At 42.5% G+C, this 21,878-nt stretch overlaps 1 protein-coding gene across 24 annotated transcripts in view; it reads left to right on the forward strand.

Moving 5' to 3' along the window:
• Positions 1-21,878, forward strand: part of Etl4 (enhancer trap locus 4) — a 900,329-nt gene that overhangs the window by 865,960 nt on the left and 12,491 nt on the right. For 20 of the 24 annotated variants that reach the window (XM_006497408.4, XM_006497426.3, XM_006497414.3 and 17 more), the window contains 6 exons: positions 1,860-2,035; positions 4,776-4,906; positions 5,632-5,779; positions 8,878-9,334; positions 12,262-12,445; positions 21,711-21,865. In XM_006497408.4, the coding sequence (XP_006497471.1) occupies positions 1,860-2,035; positions 4,776-4,906; positions 5,632-5,779; positions 8,878-9,334; positions 12,262-12,445; positions 21,711-21,865 (1,251 nt within the window). The remainder of the gene's footprint in view (positions 1-1,859; positions 2,036-4,775; positions 4,907-5,631; positions 5,780-8,877; positions 9,335-12,261; positions 12,446-21,710; positions 21,866-21,878) is intronic. The other 4 variants (XM_006497410.4, XM_017316831.2, XM_017316833.2 and 1 more) reach the window with 2 other exon arrangements.

The raw sequence follows: 21,878 nt of genomic DNA on the forward strand, positions 1-21,878 counted from the left end.
TTTCCACTGCTTTCTGTTAACAGTATGGCTGCTTGGGTTCATTTATTCAAAAGATGTTTTTGGATCCTCTTTCAAGAGCAGAAATTAGCAAGCGGGAGGGAAGGCCATTTCAGGAGGTGGAAGTAGCAGGCTCAAGGTCACTGTGACGGAAAGGGGCTCGGTGAGTCAGAAAGACCAAAGGATGTTGATGTGACCATGGGAAATGTGGGAAGATATCTGAAAAGAAAGTAGACAGGAAAGCATAGACAGCAGAGGAGGTGCATGTCTGCTCTGTACTGACTGATCCTAGAAGCACAATGAAGGGACCTTAGCAAAGCTGGGAGAACATGACTCTGAGTCACAGAGGTCATCAAGAACAGTACACACACTTCCTTATCAACACTCACGGAAACCAATAACCATAACCCGTAGCTATAATCTCTTTGGCCAGTTAATCACCATGCACTGACACTGGAGCCCAGTGGTGCCTTTGCACGTGACCCAGCTCACTCTTTTTTTTTTTGTTTGTTTGTTTTGTTTTTTGTTTTTTGGGGTTTTTTTTTTTTTTTTTTTTTTTGTTTTTTTTTTTTTTTTTTTTTTTGAGACAGGGTTTCTCTGTATAGCCCTGGTTGTCCTGGAACTCACTTTGTAGACCAGGCTGGCCTCGAACTCAGAAATCAGCCTGCCTCTGCCTCCCGAGTGCTGTGATTAAAGGCATGCGCCACCACGCCCGGCCCCAGCTCACTCTTATCTCATAATGAAGATCACAATGGGGCTTTGAAAGAGTGGCACCATGGTCAAAGTGTTCTTCCTCTCAGTGTGAAGAGATAATGGGGCAGATGACAACAGCATCCCCAGTCCTCTGAGGTGATACCTTGTAGTGGAAAAGGATCAAGAAACCAGTGCAAACAATTGAATGTTGCTCTGGTGTTTTGTTTTTGTTTTTTTTTTTTTTTTTGAGGGGGGGTGTCTTAGGGACAGTGGAATGAATAAAATACAATTGCTGCTGAAGCTGATCAAGGGTGTTCACTTTGTGGACATATGAAAACCTAGCAACTATTGGCAAGCATCTTCTGAAGGGTAGCTCAAACTTGCATGCTCTTTGTTCCATGTGATGAAGGACCAGTGAATCCCGGAAACCGTATGGAAATTATGGACTTAGATATAAATGCAGCCTTTGTCAAATCCAGTGAAATTAGTCAATTCCCAAGAGCCTTTGTCTCATCTGGACTCATTATTGCCCCATCAATGTGTAGTGCCACATGGTAAGGAGCTGTGATTCTACACTGTTGAGACATGAAGCCAAACAAATCAGAGAGCTCAGATTCGCTTTTTGAAGACATTCTGAAAAATTCCTGTCAACCCAATGGTTGTTGAGGATCTACAAGAACCTCAGAGTAGCTCTGCCAAGGAGAGCAGATTCTACATCAGGAGAGAAACGCGAAACGGAGAGCAAGAAAGCCTATCCAAGTGTCTGGGGGGAGACAAGGACTGAAGGCCTGGTTGATCACTGGGCTTTCAATGCTAGTACTCTTGACTCCTCTCTATAAAATCGTCTGTGAGAGTTTGTGGTGTGTTTGTGTGTGTGTGTGTGTGTGTGTGTGTGTGTGTGTAACAGCAGCCAAAGACTAGAAAAAACTCTACCTTTTTTATAGGCACAGAAGTTCAGCTGTCAGTTGCCTGATAAAACTTAGCCGTTCTCTGAGGAAGCAATCCTGTATACAGTCCTGTATACAGTCCTTGCTCTCTTCTCTTTCTTACTGAAATAAAGATTCAGCTGTGGGTTTTCTCTGTGCCCACTTCTGAAGACTGCAGGGCATTCAGGCTTCATGATAGCAGACAGATGAAGCCAATGGAGGCTGATTTCTTTTGTTCAACAGCTGCAGAACCAGGAGATTCTGAGGGCGATGATGAAGAAGGCTGAGCTGGAAATCAGTAACAAAGTGAAGGAGACCATGAAGAGACTAGAGGATCCGGTACAGCGTCAGCGCACCCTGGTGGAGCAAGAGAGACAGAAGTACCTCCACGAAGAAGAGCGGATTGTCAAAAAGTTATGGTGAGTCACCCTGAAGAGAAAAACTGTCTTTGTTCACAGGGTGACCTTCTTAGCTGGTATTTCTCTCCCTCTCTTTAATGAGCACCTATTGTGTAAGCTAGAGATCTGCTGAGCCTGGTATCTTTGTCCCAACTGTCCCTCCTTTAAGGTCTGGGAAACTCAGCAGGCCCCATGACAGTATATCTCTGGGCCAGGAAAATGTGGGGCATCCTTAGAAAACCACAGGGTTGGGGATTGGCAGGAGAATTGGGTCCATGGTCCTAATCACATCTCACAGTTGAACGGTATCATTCTCCTTGGCTTGGTGTCTTCTATGGGTCATACTCCTGCTTTGGAGACCTGCTTGGTACCTGTCTAGGCTGTGCTTGCAAAGACTGTAAGATCATGGGAGCCCACAATAGACCCTGAAAACCAACTCTAGAAAGTTGTCTTCTGCCTTCTGCATGCACAGTCACACAACACTAATTTAAAAGTTATGGAATACATATATATCTCCTTAATATTATCATATCTGTTTCTTATACCTTAAACAGACATAGACTAGGGTAACTGGGTGGATCCGTATGACAGGAGAGCGAGCTTAGGTAAGATATTCTAGAACCTGGCTCAGGGCTACTGAGAAGTAACGCCTGCTCTTTGCTGGCCCTTCTCTGTCCCTTTCCCTTCCTTCTAAATTCCAGAAAAGAAATACTCTGGTAGAACTGTTAGGCTTGGGTCCTCTGAACATGAGGACAGAGGAGTGAAAGTGGGGATTAAAGAACAGAAAAAAAAAATGAGTCAATATCTTTCATGGTTTTCTACTTGGAAATAACAGCTTCTAATAAGAGTCAGACTAAGTTCAGTTTAACAAACAATGGGCTTCTTTTCAACAAAGGCAGAATAAAAAGCAGCTTAAGGCCATGCTGAAATCTGGAGGCCCCATGAATGTCTGACGTCTTCTTGAGCAAAGCCTACCTATTTCAAAAGCCCATTGATGACTTTCAAAAGGCCGTCTGCACTCATTTTCAGCAGCACTGTCTCTTTTTCAATCTCTGAATTAATAAAAGTGGCCTTCAGAGCTCGAAATAGGAATCACAAGCACATGAATTGGCAGAATAATGGTGTCAGAGGTTCCCTGCTGCCCGTCAAAGGGGAGCAGAGTTTGGGGAACTTTGGGTTGCAGGGATATGATGCGCAGGAGGCAGACTGGGTAAGAGAAACTAAAATAGGAGTTTATCTGGATGGAGTGGCTTTGGGTCATGGAACATCTCCTTGGAGGAGTATTTGCATATTGACCAGTTTGTGGGTGGTTGAAGGAACTGGGGGCCCTGGAGTCTTAGCTTGGAAGGGCTTCATCAAAGCCTGAAAGAATGCAGGAGACTGCTTGGTCTACCAGGGAACCTCCCTCACCAATGGACCATTTAGAGGTCTGACAAGGATTGGCCCAGCTCCACCCCAAGGAGCAGCAGCTGCATGTGCCCTGTAGGTATGCTCACCTAACACCAGGTGTGTTTAACAGATGCAGACCCTAACGGGGCATCCTTTCATCAGAGATTTCTGTATCAGAATGGCTGGCATCACCAAATACTTCATCCCCCTGCTCAGAAGAGGTCAGATGTGTCACGTGTGACTTCATCCTTGTTGAATGTATGTCCTGCCCTGCTGGACTCCCTCCTGTGGCTGCATTAGCTCCTTTCTACTCACTCACCTAGAGGAAAGGGCCCATGTCTTGTGAGGCCATCCTCTCCTCCACTAAGGCGCCAGGAAGTACAGCCGCCATTCACTTACTGCCACCTAGTGGTCTTGCATTTCTTAGCACCCTCGTCCTTTAAGAGCTTTCTCTTGAATTTGCAGGCAACTTGAAAGGATACAAACACATCTGGGCAAATTGTTTTTGTTGTTTCAAGTGGAAGAATATAACTTGGCTGTGTTGGAGTTGATATCTGTTCTCTCTCTCCATCCCAACCCCTCCATCCGTCCCTCCCTCCCTCCAGAAATCAGATCTCTAAGTTCTTAGTTGTGAGAGAAGAGAGACAGTCATTAATGATGGGACAGTCAGGTACACTAGAGAGAGGCTATCCATTAGGGGATTTTGAGGGCAGTTTTGCTCTCTCTTTCCCAGGGATATTTGACCATGTCAAGGGACATTCACATGTGTCACAAATTATTGGAATTTGTGATTGCTTGCTACTGCTACTCAGCAGGAAGGGGCCAAGGATGCACATCCTTCATTGTGTAAGACAGCCCTGCACTAAAAATGAAGCTATATGGTTCAAAATGTCAGGTACTAAAATTGAGAAACCTGGTTGTCTAAAGTGAGCTAACACACTTCACTGTAGTACTGGTTCATACCCCCCTCTTAGGCTACCCCCAGCCCCCATCTTCTGCCTCCATCCTAATCTATCAGGACTCTCTCCCCTCTGTCTTTCTCTCCCTCCATTCCTGGTCACCAAGTGTGCACATTGTTCTCTTGGCTGGCATGAATACAACTGAAAGTTAAGAATGTATCAAGTGCCCACTCCACCCCCACCCGGGACCAATCTGAACCACAAATGACAGACACGGGAGAGCTCTCCCGTTGCTACCTTACATAGCCATGCAATATTGCAAAGCAAACTACTATCGACTGTGCTCCCACCTCCTCCTTGGAAGCTTAAGATAGGGCTGGGACACAGCAGAAAATGGGAGAGCCCCTGCTCCTGCACGTGTCCTTTCTGAGACCCTCCATGCTCAGTTCCATCTGCTCTCTGCCTCCCCACAGTGAGCTGGAGGACTTTGTTGAGGACTTGAAGAAGGACTCTTCCTCCACTGGCAGAGTGGTGACCCTGAAAGATGTGGAAGATGGGGCTTTCCTCCTGCGACAAGTGGGAGAAGCTGTGGCCACTCTCAAAGGTGAGCCTTCCACTGGAAGTGTGTTGCTTGGAATGTTTATGAAGCTTTCAGCTGGGCGGTGGTGGCGCACACCTTTAATCCCACCAATTGGGAGGCAGAGGCAGGCGGATTTCTGAGTTTAAGGCCAGCCTAGTCTACAGAGTGAGTTCCAGGACAGCCAGGGCTACACAGAGAAAAACCTGTCTCGAAAAACCAAAAAAAAAAAAAAAAAAAAAAAAAAAAATCAAAAACCAAAAAAACCGAAGAAGCTTTCAAATCTGGACCTACCATCCCATCCTACTTGGGAGGCTGAGGCAGGAGGATCCCTTAAAGTCAGTTGAGACCAGATTAGGGAAACAGTAATACTTTGTTTCAAATAGACATGTAAATAAATAAACAATCCTTCAAACAGTAAAAGATTCATTCAAGACTTCTTAGAGGACCTTTATAAAGGATGCTGAAGATGGAAACTAAACCATACAACTAAAACTTTCCCTTTTACTGAACTTACAGACATACCAAACTCGTTGAAAACAAACCCTAACTTTTTAGCCTTATCCATAATACACAGGGAATGGACCCAGAGGGGCTGTGACCTTATCCAAGGTCACTCAGTTTGACCATAAGATTTCACCCCGTTGCTTCCCGACTTGGTATTTCTCTGTGCTACCCTAGGTCACAGGAGTGGGGTGGGCATTGTCACTCTGCCTTCCTATTCTAAAAATCACTGCTGGTTTGGCCTGTAGGAGAATTTCCAACTTTGCAAAATAAGATGCGTGCTGTCCTGCGCATAGAAGTTGAGGCAGTAAGGTTCCTGAAGGAAGAGCCACACAAGCTGGACAGTCTCCTGAAGCGTGTGAGGAGCATGACAGATGTCTTGACGATGTTGCGGAGGTAATGTCACTGCCATGGTCCTGATGGGGTGGTTTGCCAGGAGGGGTCGCTCAAAGGCTGGTGTACATACAGGTCACGGGCTTTAAGAACCTACTCTTAGTATCATCATGACTTATCACTCTTTATTTATGGCATCCTGAGGAGAACCCTCAACTGTTTCAGCCCCCAAATGTTCGTTGCAATATGGCTTGAGGGTATAATTCCTCAGCATAGACTTTTGCATTGGCTCCATCCTAGGCTTTTAAATTACTAGTCATATGTTGGGCTTTTTTTTTTTTTTTTACTAGTTGGAATACTCTGACTTATAGGTGTAAGTAATATTTTAGTTTGAATTGAGTTTTTTGTCACTTCTTTTTCTAATCTTGCGATTAGATCACATCACAGATTAAGAACACTACAGATTTTATTTACATATTTCTATTACAATTAATCATGTGTTATAAATGTACACATGAATTAAAATAACAAAGATTTACACACAGTATTTTCATCTCATACATATGTTGGGCTTTAATGATAGTATATGCACCTGGATTTGATCCCCACTATTTTGAAGACTTAACAATAAATTTAAAAATAAAATTAAATACATAAATAAGTCTTTTATTTGTTTTGTAATAGTTTATGGATGAAGAACAAACTAAAGCACTGTTAGCCTCCTTCACCTTGAGGGCAAGGAGACTTAAAATCGAGACTCTAAGCCAAGTGTTTATCTACTGGAAGGGTATCTGAGAGCATACTGGTCCCACCCAGGAAAGAAGCTGAGCACCCCTAAGTGGACCCGCTCATCAAAGATCATTCCTGTGAAGAGAGATCTGGAGAAAACACTGTCTGATCTGTAGCTTTCAATGAATAATGAATCTCATACCCAGCATAAACATGCTTACAAAGGCTGTGGTGTAGCTCAGTAGTAGAACACTTGCCTAAGATGTGCTCAGCCATGAACACCAACACACACACACACATGGGGGGGGGGGGGTGGAAGAGAGGAGAAGGGGAGGGGGAGAGAAGTGGGGAGGCGGGGAGGGGGAGAGAGAGAGAGAGATTTCCTTCCAGGCAGAAGTAATATATCAGGTATGTCAGAAACTTTTGTAAAAATTTTGTTTCCTGGCTGTAATTGCCCTGGCACAGTGGTTCTCAACCTTTGGAAGTCAAACAACCCTTTCCCAGTAGTCATATTATCAGGTGTCCTGCATATCAGTTATTTACATAACAATTCATTACAGTAGCAAAACAATTTTATGTTTGGGGACTCACCATAATGTGAGGAGCTGTATTAAAGGGCCACAGCATTAGGAAGGTTGAGAACCACTGCTCTATCAAGTGTAGAAGAGAATTCATTGGCATGCAGCTAACTTTAAGGTAGATAAAGTGGATTACTAATCATAGGAAGTGTAGTTGACTTTTCTAGCAATAACCAACCCCAACTAATAACTCCACGAAGCAGGTATATAGTCAACTGCAGAAAACCCAGATGCCAAAGGAATTCTAAGTCCACATAGACCATCCAGGTTCCCAAAAGGTCATTCATTTTCACGTATCAAGTGACTTTTTTACTCCACAACAATAGAAATGGGTTAAAGTACTTCTTTGTTAAGCTGTTGCCCAAATGTTATAGACCTTGAACTCTAAAATAAGCCAGCCTCATTAAAGGAAAACAGTGGCCTGAGGGAGCAGCATCTCTTCTGGAAAACAGTTACAGGGTGTTCTTATACCCAACACTGCCATTGTCAGGATTTGTCTTAGAACCAGGGAAATCAGAGCTTGAAGAAGACGGGATCGCATGATTAAGCTCTTCAAAGACTCAGAGATTGAAGCGCCCAAGAGGGGCTATCTTGCTTGTTTGTTTGTTTGTTTGTTTGTTTGTTTGTTTGTTTTTCTAGAAAGAGTTTCTCTGTGCAGCCCTGGCTGTCCTGGAACTCACTCTATAGACCAGGTCAGTCTTGAACTCAGAGATTGGCCTGCTTCTTCCTTCCTAGTGCTGGGATTAAGGTTGTCCACCACAAGGCCCAGCTATAAGAAGGTGCCATCTTTACTGCCACCAATACATTATATCAAAGTACCTGAGACTCAAAAATGGCAATGTCTCTTGAATTCCAGAACATGTTACAACTGATACAAACACAGGGCTGTGTCTACTTCCAAAGATCTACTGTATTTTCTACTGAAGCCAGTGTGGGAATGGGCACATTGCTTTGAATGTCTCCCAAAGAGTCAGGCAAGGTAGTGCATACTTATAATCCCAGCCCCCCAGGAGGGATCACAAGTTCAGGGTCAGCATGAGCTATACAGACTGTCTCAAAACCCAATAAATCAGTTGTAGAACATTTGTTCGAGGTCCTGGGTACCACCCCAAGCACTGCAAAAAAAGAAAAATGAGACCACCAAAACAAAGGAGGATGGGGGTCTAAACATACCTCAATTTAGAGTCATGGTTGGCCTTGAATTTGAAGGACTTGATTGAGTCCACTTAAAGGGAAAGATAGCCACAAGGTGATAATACACACTGATAAGTCTCATAGTCTAAGAAGAGTTAGAAAGCTTGTAGAAGCTTCTGAGTGAGAACTGAGTGCATTTGGGGGCCTCACAGGCTAGGTCACATGGAGGAGTAATTATTACTAGACGTGTGTTCACTTCTACTTACCAACACCAGTAAGGGGCTAGTCTTGTCTGGACACAATACCATTACCATAAAAGAGACTATCTCTTGGGGCCGATAGCATGGCTCAGTGGACAAGAGCACTTGCCACAAAACATGAGGACCCGAGTTCAGATCCCTAGAATCCATGTAGTACCAGGTACAAATAGCATGAGTCCATCTATGACAAGATGGGAGATAGTGTCTGACTCCACACACACATGAACAAAGACAGACAGACTCTCTCTCTCTCTCTCTCTCTCTCTCTCTCTCATCTTTCAAAGGAAGAACTATATAGCTTTGGAAGATTGTCAAGGTAACCCTCACCCCTGAACTGCTCCTGAGTTTTTTAATGTTTTCATCTGATCTGGTACTGAAGCATGGCATTCAGATATATCACAGAGAAGGCACGGAGGGAGAGTCAGCACTGTTTAACACTGCTGTGCATGGTTTTTTCTAGGCATGTCACTGATGGGCTCCTGAAAGGCACCGATGCATCCCAGGCTGCACAGTATGTTGCCATGGAGAAGGCCACAGCTGCAGAGGTCCTGAAGCATCAGGAAGAGACAGCCCATGCCCCTGGGCAACCCCTCCACTGTAGCACTGGAAGCCCTGGCGATGTGAAGTCAGAAGTGGTGCCCCTATCCACCATGACAGTTCACCATGTACAGAGCTCGCCTGTGGTCATGCAACCTTCCCAGCACTCCTCAGCCTTGATGAACCCAGCCCAGAACTTGCCTGGAGGAACCAGACCTCACACAGCCAGCCCTCCAGCAATCACACAGGAAGTAACCTCTGCCCAGTCAGCTCCAGGCCCCCAGTCCCCTCAGACCCCAGTGAATGGTTCCTCCATGCAGAGCTTGTTCATTGAGGAAATTCACAGTGTGAGTGCCAAGAACAGGGCAGTGTCCATTGAGGTAGAGTCCTATTTCCATTTCTTACAATCCTATAAGTATAGCCCTTTCCTGCAAGGAATTTATATTCTGATTGTTGTGTATTTAAATACCAATGAATGTATATGCAGTGTGTGTGTGTGTGTGTGTGTGTGTGTGACTGTGTATTCACATGAATACACTATGAATCAAATATATAGTTTGACTAAAGATAGCTTTTTATTGATATTTGGGGTTTTGTTGTTTGTTTTTAGATTTTTGTAGAAAAAAAGAATACAGTTTAGGGTGAGAGAAAGGCCATCAGGTGTGAGAAGATGAGCTCTAACCTGGAGTGCTGGTAATGTTGAACAGCCAGCTCTCATGGAGAAAGACCTAACAGGAAGAATATGCCAGCACCCATGAGTGCAGATCTGGGAACTGGTATGCTCATAGGAGGTGGCTGAGTGTGGGCTTACAGAGAAATGGAGCAGTGAGTTTTCTGAGCCAGTGTAACCTCAGCCACCATGCTAAAGGCAAACTTGGAGAGAGTTTGCCTCTGTCCTGAAAGTCACTAGAACCTGTGTAAACAAGGAAAGTGCTGTCTTAGTGTGCTTTCTGCTGCTGTGATGACTAAAAGCAACTTGGGGAGAAGAGGGTTTATTTAGCTTCCAGGTTCTGGGTCACGGTCTACTGAGGGAACTCAAGGAACGAGCTCAAAGCAAAATCCTGGAGGCATGAGCTGATGCAGAAAGCATGGAGGAGCACTGCTACTGGCTTGGATGAGCACCCCTTCCTGGTTTGCTCTACCTACTTTTTTTATACACCCCAGAACCATCTTCCCAGGAATGGCACAGCCCCCAGTGGTCTGAGCCTTCCCACATCAATGATTAATTAAGAAAATGTCCTACAGATTTGCCTACAGGCAATCTTTTGAAGAAATTTTCTCAATAGAGGGTCCTCTTCCCAGAGAACTCTAGCTTCTGACAAGTTGGGAAGAGAAAAAAAAAAAAAAACTAACCAGGACAGGTGTTGAGGAGGATGTTCTAGAGAACAATGCTGGAGAAGGAAGGCCGAAGACAAAAAATAATGACTGATGTTCCCTGGGGAACATTTTAGAGATACATAGAAGATCTGACCATTGCCCTTTCAAAATGGTATCTTTAGGAAATAATCCAGAGATGTTACATAGAGTCAATTAGGATGGTGTGTCTGGAATGGAGGGAGCTGACTGGGAAGTTATTGTAGCAGTCTAAGAATGAAACTGGAGCAGTGGGCATCGTATGGAATTGCAGCAGTAGGAAGGCTTAAGCAGGAACTTTAGGAGTTGGAGGCCAGCCTGGTTTACACAGTCAGATGCTGAGGTGCGAGTTGGACAACAAAGCCTTTGCCCAGCATATGCTGGTTTCTGGGTTCCCCATCACTGAAAAAAACAAATCACATGACATTTTAAAAAATCATACTCTTTTAAATATATTTTGTTTCCCTCCCTAGCTCTCTCGTTCCCCTAATTTCAGAGCCTTTCCTCCACTCTGTCACCAACAACCTGGTCATACCTGACTTTCCCTGTCTTATACGTGCTTCCCTGTCTCACACATCACCAGGATAACATGGGGTGTGTATGGATGCCATATTAAAACTGCCATGGCCACACTCATGTAGCCTCTAGACGTGGAGTAGTCTTCAATCCACATGTAGTATCTGCATACTGATAGATGTCACCTGTTTCAACATTGCTTATTGAGGAAGGAATGGAAGGCAGTTGGTGGACCATGACTCTGTCCCCAGCACTGGACCGGGGTGAGGTGTAGGAAGGTTGCATTCTCTTACTTAAAGGATGTCAATGTGACATTTTTGTTTCATAAACATCTACTAATGAGCCTGATGGGCATAATTATCAATAAGATGTACATATTTCAAGTTGTGAAAGGATACGTAGGAATTCTCTCTGAAGATGCCTAGGGCCCTCCTTATCCCTGGGCCACTGCCAAATCGGGTATGTTTTATTCATTCACTGATCCCTACTATCCATCATAGGTTCTGGGTCGCCAGTGAGCCAGGCTAACCTGTTTATGGCTCACCAAGTACATGCCAGGTGGTCAGTGCTAGGGAGGAAAACACAGGAGTCTGGCAGTGGAGGAGGGGAAGTGTCTGTCTGTATACTGTAAGCCCTGAGCAAATGCCCCATCTCACTGGCCCACAAGATCTACTAGGACACAATGTTTCCAGCAGTCTTATTTTCTTATATCATGAGTAAACACTACTCATGGAGTGGAATTCAGCTTTCTGTGAAAATGAGAGGATAATATGCTTTTAATAATATAAGGGTGTTTTAAAATACTTACATGAGTCTTTATCATGAAACTTGACTATAAATGGTCTAAGCAAATACCATTTTATAAGAAGGGATGGCCCAGATGTCATATAGTAAATATTGAGCAGAATTAGAATTGAGACAAAGAATTTTTCTTAACCTCAATTTATTTTTGCAACTGATATATAAAAACATAAAATTGTACATATTAATAGAATACCATATGATATTTCAGTACTTGAGTGCATTGTAAAATCAAGACATAGATTTATACTGTGGTTCTTAGTGAGTGAGTGGGTTTGTGTTTCTGTTTTTTAAACATTCCTTTTGCAAAGAAAGTTAAATTTAGAAAACAAAGTTTTATAGTAGAAAACACCTTTGAAAAGCAGCATCCATACCCATTTTAATTTAGCATTGGCAGAAGTGTATGGGAACTGCTGAGTGGCCACCAGTGGCAGGTTTGAGCTTCTGAGATAGCTTTTCTGTGGATGAGTGTCACCTTGGCAATGTGATAGAAATGAGGAGACAGGCAGACTCAGATGGACAAGGGCATTGTCTCATGACATGCTGTTATACACCCCTTCAGCACTTCAGTATGAAATCTCTCACCTAAATCTTCTCTCCAGTTTTTAAGCTGTCTGTCATTGTTGTTCTCCTTTAGAAGGCAGAAAAGAAATGGGAAGAAAAAAGGCAAAATCTGGAACACTATAACGGAAAGGAGTTCGAGAAGCTCCTGGAGGAAGCTCAGGCCAACATCATGAAGTCAATTCCAAACCTGGAGATGCCCCCAGCTTCCAGCCCAGTGTCAAAGGGAGATGCGGCAGGGGATAAGCTGGAGCTGTCAGGTGAGAACCAGCCCACAGAAGGCCTTCTAGACATGTTCACGCTCACTGTCCTCAATTCAGAGTCCGGTTACCACAGAAGTTTCTGTGGGACAAGAGGACCATATCTTACTTTCTGATGGATATCCCTGGCTCAGAAGACAAAGTCACTTGCCACCAAACCTGATGACCCAATTTCATTCCCAGAACCAATGTAATAGAAGGGAAGAACCAACTCCTCCAAGTTGTCTTCTGACTTCCATGTGTAGGCCATGGATCTCTTTCTCTCCCTCTCCCTCTCCCTCTCTCTCCCTCTCTCTCTCTCTCTCTCTCTCTCTCTCTCTCTCACACACACACACACACACACACACACACACACACTACAATCTCTATACAAGTAAACTTCCTGAAGAAATCAAGACACTGGAGGGGTAGTTAATTCTGAGCCATCTCATCATATTTCTACCTTGTATAACTGCCCTCCTTGTTACTAATCTTTTCTCAATCTGTCAATGTCACATATTCTTATAATTGTTCCTTATTTACATAACTCATACACCACACATTTTAGGATAATGTCTTAATTTTCCTTTTCACTTTCATATTAAAAACTTCCTGCATAAATTATTCAGCTACCACCATGAATGTTTTTATTCAGTATATTGCTTTTTCTTCCTTTTTAAAACTACATTCTTGGAAGTAGTTCACTAATGCAAGGGCACCAAGAATATGTAGCAGTCACCTGTAGCTGTTATTGCTGGTTTCTATCTGTGTGTGTGTGTGTGTGTGTGTGTGTGTGTGTGTGTGTGAGAGAGAGAGAGAGAGAGAGAGAGAGAGAGAAATATCATTGTACAGTCTTATAAAATCCTAGTAGGTATATTGTTAAGCTACATAGATAGTGAGAAGGATGGGTAGATATGAAGTACTTTTTGAACATCAAATCCTCAATCATTGTTAAATAGAAATCATTCAGTAGGTAGTTCTTTAAAATAGCAGGGAAAGATTCATTGAAGAGTATTACAATGAATAAGAGAGAAGTATCTGGGATGGAGAGATCCTTGCTAAGCCAACACCAAAAGTGTCTACTAAAACTATGTTCAGTGACCAGGTCAGGGTGCAGCCAAGAAAGAGGCTAAAGGGGCCTGACTGAAGCTTAGTCAAGGTAGAGATTTTGCTCTCACAGAGCAGTGGGAAGACAGACCTGTCCTAGGCTGGTCAGCCAGAAGATAGACCTCTGTTGTCAACCTTCACAATCCATCCATCCTTGGATGGATGCTCAAAGCCAAGACAGTCCTCCCAGTTGGGCAGGGCCCATCTGGATCATGAACAGCCTTGAAGCCATATCCTTTTTGGAGACCCACTTGCTCTTCACACCCAATGCCTTACTCCGGTCTTCATTACAACATGAAGAGGAAACTTAAGAATCTCCTTCAAACAAGTCTCAGTTTGCCAGAAAAGCAAAATATACCCTGGGAAATCCAGGCCAAGTCCCAGGAAGAGAAGCAAGAGAAAAGTCCAGAAGCTGGTTTGTGAGTTTGGGTTTGGTGAGTCTGTGGCTGTCAGGTAGAAGAAAGGCAGGCTTTTATAGAACCTTTGATTTAGTGAGAAATGATTTTTCCTGCACATGAGGTAGAACTGAGAGAAACACATATACCCTAATTTTGCTATGAACTCCAATTTATAATTCTCCCATTTACTCCATGCTGTCTCCTATTGCCAGCAAGGCATCTTCCACCATCCATCATAGCCTTCTCTCCAGAGTCCCACTTCTTATGTGTCTGTTGTGTGTAACTTTGCTACCCTGCCTAAGCTCTGGGAATGGGCCATGCTACCAGCCCTGACTCAGCTTCCCTTGAATATACAGATAAAAGACACAGACGTACACTTTGTTCATTTTCAACTTGCCTTCTTGGCACAATTGCTGAGTGCTACTTTTTCCTGCCTGGAAAAGTATGCCCTTATCAATATTCTTATCTCTGCATCTCCCAGCTGCCCTAAACTTTAGTTGCTCAGTTACAGCTAGTCCCTGCTAGACACCCCTGACAACTTGCCTGTGTGGTCAAAATCTACACTCTGGGGAGCAGGTGAGAGAGCCATCTTGTATCCGGGGTACCTCAGAGACGTGTCTGCTCAGGAGAGCATGTGGACTGCAGAAGCAACATACTTCGGGACAGGCCCTGTTTCAGGCCTTCATCTCCATCCAGGAAGCAGATCTGCGCTCCACATATCTGTGCTCCTCTCCTATCAGAGGAGAGGTGCCCTGCAGAGAGTACTCTGACCACTGAGACTCAGGACAGAGTTGGACTCCCAGGAGTGCTGACAGAGGCTAACAGAATCACAGGAGGAACAAGCTCCAGCCAGAGACAGCTATAACAACTAGCGCCAGAGATTACCAGAGGGCGTAAGGCAAATGTAAGAATCTTACCAACAGAAACCAAGACCACTCAGCATCATCAGAACCCAGTATGCCTACCACAGCGAGTCCTGGATACCCCAACACACCCTAACAGCTAGATTTGGATTTAAAATCATATCTCACGATGCTGGTGGAAAATTTTAAGAAGGACATTAATAACTCACTTAAAGAAATACAGGAGAACATGGCTAAACAGGTAGATGGCCTTAAAGAGGAAGCACAAAAATCCCTTAAGGAATTAGAGGAAAACACTGCTAAACAGGTAGAAATCCTTAAAGAAGGAACACAAAACCCCCTTAAAGAATTCCAGGAAAGCACAACCAAACAGGTGATGGAATTGAACAAAACTATCCAAGATCTAAAGATAGAAGTAGAAACAAAGAAAACCCAAAGGGAGACAACTCTGGAGATAGAAACCCTAGGAAAGAAATCAGGAACCATAGATGCGAGCATCAGCAACAGATAACAAGAGATAGAAGAGAGAATCTCAGATGCAGAAGATTCCATAGAGAACATGGACACACCAATCAAAGAAAATACAAAATGCAAAAAGATCCTAACTCAAAACGTCCAGGAAATCCAGGACACAATGAGAAGACCAAACCTAAATATAATAGGAGTAGATGAGAATGAAGATTTTCAACCTAAAGGGCCAGCAAATATCTTCAACAAAATTATAGAAGAAAACTTCTGTAACCTAAAGAAAGAGATATACAAGAAGTCTACAGAACTCCAAATAGACTGGACCAGAAAAGAAATTCCTCCCGACACATAATAATCAGAACAACAAATGCACTAAATAAAGATAGAATATTAAAAGCAGTAAGGGAAATAGGTCAAGTAACATATAAAGGCAGGCCTATCAGAATTACACCAGACTTTTCACCAGAGAAAGCTAGAAGATCCTGGACAGATGTTATATAGACACTAAGAGAACACAAATGCCAGCCCAGGCTACTAAACCCAGCCAAACTTTCAATTACCGTAGATGGAGAAACCAAAGTATTCCACGACAAAATCAAATTCACACATTATCTTTCCACAAATTCAGCCCTTCAAAGGATAATAACAAAAAAAAAAACAAACCAAAAAAAAAAAAAAAAAAAAAAAAAAAACAATACAAGGACGGAAACCACATCCTAGAAAAAGCAAGAAAGTAATCCTTCAACAGATCTAACAGAAGACAGCCACAAGAACAGAATGCCAACTTTAACAACAAAAATAACAGGAAGCAACAGTTACTCTTCTTTAATATCTCTTAATATCAATGGACTCAACTCCCCAGTAAAAAGACATAGACTTACAGACTGGCTACACAAACAGGACCCAACATTTTGCTGCTTACAGGAAACCCACCTCAGGGAAAAGAGACAGACACTACCTCAGAGTGGAAGGGTGAAAGACAATTTTCCAAGCAAATGGTCTGAAGAAACAAGTTGGAGTAGCCATTCTAATATCGAATAAAATTGACTTCCAACCCAAAGTTACCAAAAAAGACAAGGAGGGACACTTCATACTCATCAAAGGTAAAATCTACCAAGATGAACTCTCAATTCTGATTATCTATGCTCCAAATGCAAGGGCAGCCACATTCATTAAAGAAACTTTCATAAAGCTCAAAGCACACATTGCACCTCACACAATAATAGGGGGAGATTTCAACATGCCACTCCCATCAATGGACAGATCGTGGAAACAGAAACTAAACAGAGACACATTGAAACTAACAGAAGTTATGAAACAAATGGATTTAACAGATATCTATAGAACATTTCATCCTAAAACAAAAGAATATAACTTCTTCTCAGCACCTCATGATACCCGCTCCAAAATTGGTCACCAAACGGGCCTCAGCAGATACAAAAATATTGAAATTATCCCATGCATACTATCAGATCACCACAGACTAAGGCTGATCTTCAATAACAGCATAAATAATAGAAAGCCAACATTCACGTGGAAGCTGAACAACACTCTATTCAATGATACCTTGGTCAAGGAAGAAATAAAGAGAGAAATTAAAGACTTTTTAGAGTTTAATGAAAATGAAGTCACAACATACCCAATCTTATGGGACACAATGTAGGCAGCCCTAAAAGGAAAACTCATAGCCCCGAGTGCTGCCAAAAAGAAACTAGAGAAAGCACACACTAGCAGCCTGACAGCACACCTAGAAGCTCTAGAACAAAAGCAAATTCACCCAAAAGGAGTAGACAGTACGAAATAATCAAACTTAGGGCTGAAATCAACCAAGTAGAAACAAAACAAAACAAAAAACTATTCAAAGAATCAAACAAACCAGGAGTTGGTTCTTTGAGAAAATCAACAAGATAGATAAACCCTTACCCAGACTAACTAGAGGGCACAGGAACAATATCCTAATTAACAAAATCAGAAATAAAAAAGGAGACATAACAGAACTTGAGAAAATCCAAAACATTATCAGATCCTACTACAAAAGGCTATACTCAACAAAACTGGAAAACCTGGATGAAATGGACAAATTCCTAGACAGATACCAGGTACCAAAGTTAAATCAGGATCAGATTAACGGTCTAAACAGTCCCATTTTCCCTAAAGAAATAGAACCAGTCATTAATAGTCTCCCAAACAAAAAAAGCCCAGGACCAGATGGGTTTGGTGCAGAGTTCTATCAGACCTTCAAAGAAGACCTAATTCCAACTCTCCTCAAACTATTCCACAAAATAGAAACGGAAGGTACTCTACCCAATTCATTGTATGATCCCACAGTTACTTTGATACCTAAACCACACAAAGATACAACCAAGAAAGAGAACTTCGGACCAATTTCCCTTATGAATATCAATGCAAAAATACTCAATAAAATTCTTGCAAACAGAATCCAAGAACACATCAAAACGATTATCCATCATGACCAAGTAGGCTTCATCCCAGGGATGCAGGGATGGTTTAATATATGGAGATCCATTAACGTAATCCACTATATAAACAAACTCTAAGACAAAAATCTCATGATTTATTTAGATGCTGAGAAAGCATTTGACAAAATCCAACACCCATTCATGATAAAAGTCATGGAAAGATCAGGAATTCAAGGTCCATACCTAAACATAATAAAAGCAATACACAGCAAACCAGTAGCCAATATCAATCTAAATGCAGAGAAGCTGGTAGCAATCCCACTAAAATCAGGGACTAGACAAGGCTGTCCACTTTCTCCCTAGCTATTTAATATAGTACTTGAAGTCCTAGCCAGAGCAATTGGACAACAAAAGTAGATTAAGGGGATACCAATTGGAAAGGAAGAAGTCAAAATATCACTATTTGCAGATGATATGATAGTATATATAAGTGACCCCAAAAATTCCACCAGAGAACTTCAAAACCTGATAAACAGCTTCAGTGCAGTAGCTGGATATAAAATTAACTCAAACAAATCAGTGGCCTTTCTCTACACAAAGGATAAACAGGATGAGAAAAAAATTAGGGATACATCACCCTTCAAAATAATCACAAATAATATAAAATATCTTGGTGTGACCCTAACCAAAGAAGTGAAAGATCTGTATGATAAGAACTTCAAGTCTCTGAAGAAAGAAATTGAAGAAGATCTCAGAAGATAGAAAGATCTCCCATGCTCATGGATTGGCAGGATCAATATATCAAAATGCCTATCTTGCTGAAAGCATTCTACAGATTCAATGCAATCCCCATCAAAATTCCAACTCAATTCTTCACTGAGTTAGCAAGGGCAATTTGCAAATTCATCTGGAATAATAAAAAACCTAGGATAACAAAAACTCTTCTCAACAATAAAAGAACGTCTAGTGGAATCACCATGCCTACCTCAAGCTGTACTACAGAGGAATTGTGATAAAACCTGCATGGTACTGGTACAATGATAGACAGGTAGATCAATGGACTAGAATTGAAGATCCAGAAATTAACCCACACACCTATGGTCTCCTAATCTTTGCCAAGGGAGCTAGAACCATCCAGTGGAAAAAAAGCCAGAATTTTCAACAAATGGTGCTGGCACAACTGGCGGTTATCATGTATAAGACTGTGAATTGATCCATTTTTTCTCCTTGTACAAAGCTAAAGTCTAAGTGGATCAAAGAACTCCCCATAAAACCAGAGATACTGAAATTTATAGAGGAGAAAGTGGGGAATAGCCTCAAAGATATGGGCACAGGGGAAAGATTCCTGAACAGAACAGCAATGGCTTGTGTTATAAGATCAAGAATCAACAAATGGGACCTCATAAAATTGCAAACCTTCTGTAAGACAAAAAATACTGTCAATAAGACATAAAGGCCACCAACAGAGTGGGAAAGGATTTTTACCAATCCTAAATCTGATAGGGATCTAATATCCAATATCTACAAAGAGCTCAAGAAGCTGGACTCCAGAAATTCAAATAACCCCATTTAAAATGGGGTACAAAGCTAAACAAAGAATTCTCAATTGAGGAATACCAAATGGCTGAGAAGCACCTGAAAAAAATGTTCAGCATACTTAATCATCAGGGAAATGCAAATCAAAACAACCCTGAGATTCTTCCATACACCAGTCAGAATGGCTTAGATCAAAAATTCAGGTGACAGAAGATGCTGGTGAGGATGTGGAGAAAGAGGAACACTCCTCCATTGCTGGTAGGATTGCAAGCTTGTACAACCACTCTGAAAATCAGTCTAGCGGTTCCTCAGAAAATTGGACATAGTACTACCAGAAGATCCAGCAATACCTCCCCTGGGCATATATACCCAGAAGATATTCCAACTGGTAATAAGGACACATCCTCCACTATGTTCTTAGCAGCCTTATTTATAATAGCCAGAAGCTGGAAAGAACCCAGATGTCCCTCAACAGAAGAATGGATACAGAAAATGTGGTGCAATTACAGAATGGAGTACTACTCACCTATTAAAAACAATGAATTTATGAAATTCTTAGGCAAATGGATGTATCTGGAGGATATCATCCTGAGTGATGTAACCCAGTCACAAAAGAAGTCACTTGATATGCACTCACTGATAAGTTGATATTAACCCAGAAACTTAGAATACCCAAGATTCAATTTTCAAAACACAGGAAAATCAAGAAGGAAGACCAACGTGTGAATACTTTATTACTTCTTAGAATAGGGAAGGAAATACCCATGGAAGGAGTTACAGAGAAAATGTTTGGAGCTGAGAGGAAAGGATGGACCATCCAGAGCCTGCCCCACCCGAGGATACATCACATAATCAGCCACCAAACGCAGACACTATTGCATATGCCAGCAAGATTTTGTTGAAAGGACCCTGATATAGCTGTCTCTTGTGAGGCTATGCCAGTGCCTGGCAAATACAGAAGTGGATGCTCACAGTCATCTATAGGATGGAACACAGGGCCCCCAATGGAGGAGCTAGAGAATGTACCCAAGGAGCTGAAGGGGTCTGCAACCCTATAGTTGGAACAACAATATGAACTAACCAGTACCCTCAGAGCTTGTATCTCTAGCTGCATATGTAGTAGAAGATGGCCAAGTCGGCCATCATTGGGAAGAGAGGCCTCTTGGTCTTGCAAACTTTATATGCCCCATTACAGGGAAACACAAGGGCCAAGAAGTGGGAGTGGGTGGGTAGGGGAGCAGGGTAGGGGGAGGTATAGGGGACTTCCAGGATAGCATTTGAAATGTAAATGAAGAAAATATCTAATAAAAAATTGAAAAAAAATCTATACTTTGTACAAAATCTCACATGGCTGGTCAACTTTTCTCCATCAGAAACATGGCAAACTCTCCTCTCTTCTCTTATGTATGACTCTTGCCTCCAGAGACCCAGAAGTCCCTCCTTTTTTTTTTTTTTTTTTTTTTGCCCAGCTATCCATGGCTTCTTTACTGAAAGATCAAGAACCAATTGGGGATCAGGACCTTAGCATCAGAACCACCCCTACATGTGTCTTTGATCTTTGTCCCCATTTCCTCTCTAGCTCTCCCCTTGTGCCTCTTTGATTGAGTCTGTCCTTATAGCTACATAAATTCCTACAATAATACTGTTTCGGGCTGAGATTAGAGGCTTCAGAAGCCTCAGGAAAGGTGTCTTAGTCAAGGTTTCTATGCCTGCACAAGCATCCTGACCAAAAGCAAGTTGGGGGAGGAAAGGGTTAATTCAGCTTACACTTTTCACATTGCTGTTCATCTTCAAAGGAAGTCAGCAATAGAACTCAAGCAGGTCAGGAAGCAGGAGCTGATGCAGAGGTCATGGAGGGATGTTACTTACTCGATTGCTTCCCCTGGCTTGCTCAGCCTGCTCTCTTATGGAACCCAAGACTACCAGCCCAGGGATGATACCACCCACAAGGGGCCCTTCCCCCTTGATCACTAATTAAGAAAATGCCCCATATCTGGATCCCATGTAGGCACTCCCCCAACTGAAACTCCTTTCTCTGTCATAACTCCAGCCTGTGTCAAGTTCACACACAAACCAGGCAGTACAAAAGCTTTGGAGCTTGGTTTTAGTTCCCCAATGCTTTCACTTCTCCAGTGCCCCTCAATTTTTGTGTATATCAATAAATGTAATAACGAATCGAATAGTTTGCATTGCATTCACAATAAACCAATGGCTGTATATAAGTAATTTAACCCAGAACCCAGTAATTTAACCCAGTGGAGAGTCTGTTGTTGTAGTATGTTGTATATACTTTGTAAGAGATCAGAAAACTGAGTCAGTGAAAGGCAGGTCATGTATGCAGAACTTTCTGAGAGTTGAGTTCACTTTGTCATCAAGACTGTCTCCTTAATCATCAGCCTATGGTGAGACTAGAGTTTGTAAGTGAAATTGTATTGTGTTTGTATACACCAGATATATCTTGAGACTGTCTTTGAAGTGGCATATTCTTTTCCAGAAGATTCTCCAAATTCAGAGCAGGAATTGGACAAGATAGGGGGAAAGTCACCCCCTCCTCCACCCCCACCCCCTCGGAGAAGCTACCTTCCTGGATCAGGACTTACCACCACGAGATCAGGCGATGTGGTCTACACTGGCAGGAGCATGTCTAAGGTCTGATGGGTTG

This window comes from Mus musculus, chromosome 2 (assembly GCF_000001635.26).
Source record: "Mus musculus strain C57BL/6J chromosome 2, GRCm38.p6 C57BL/6J".
Taxonomy (NCBI): Eukaryota; Metazoa; Chordata; class Mammalia; order Rodentia; family Muridae; genus Mus; species Mus musculus.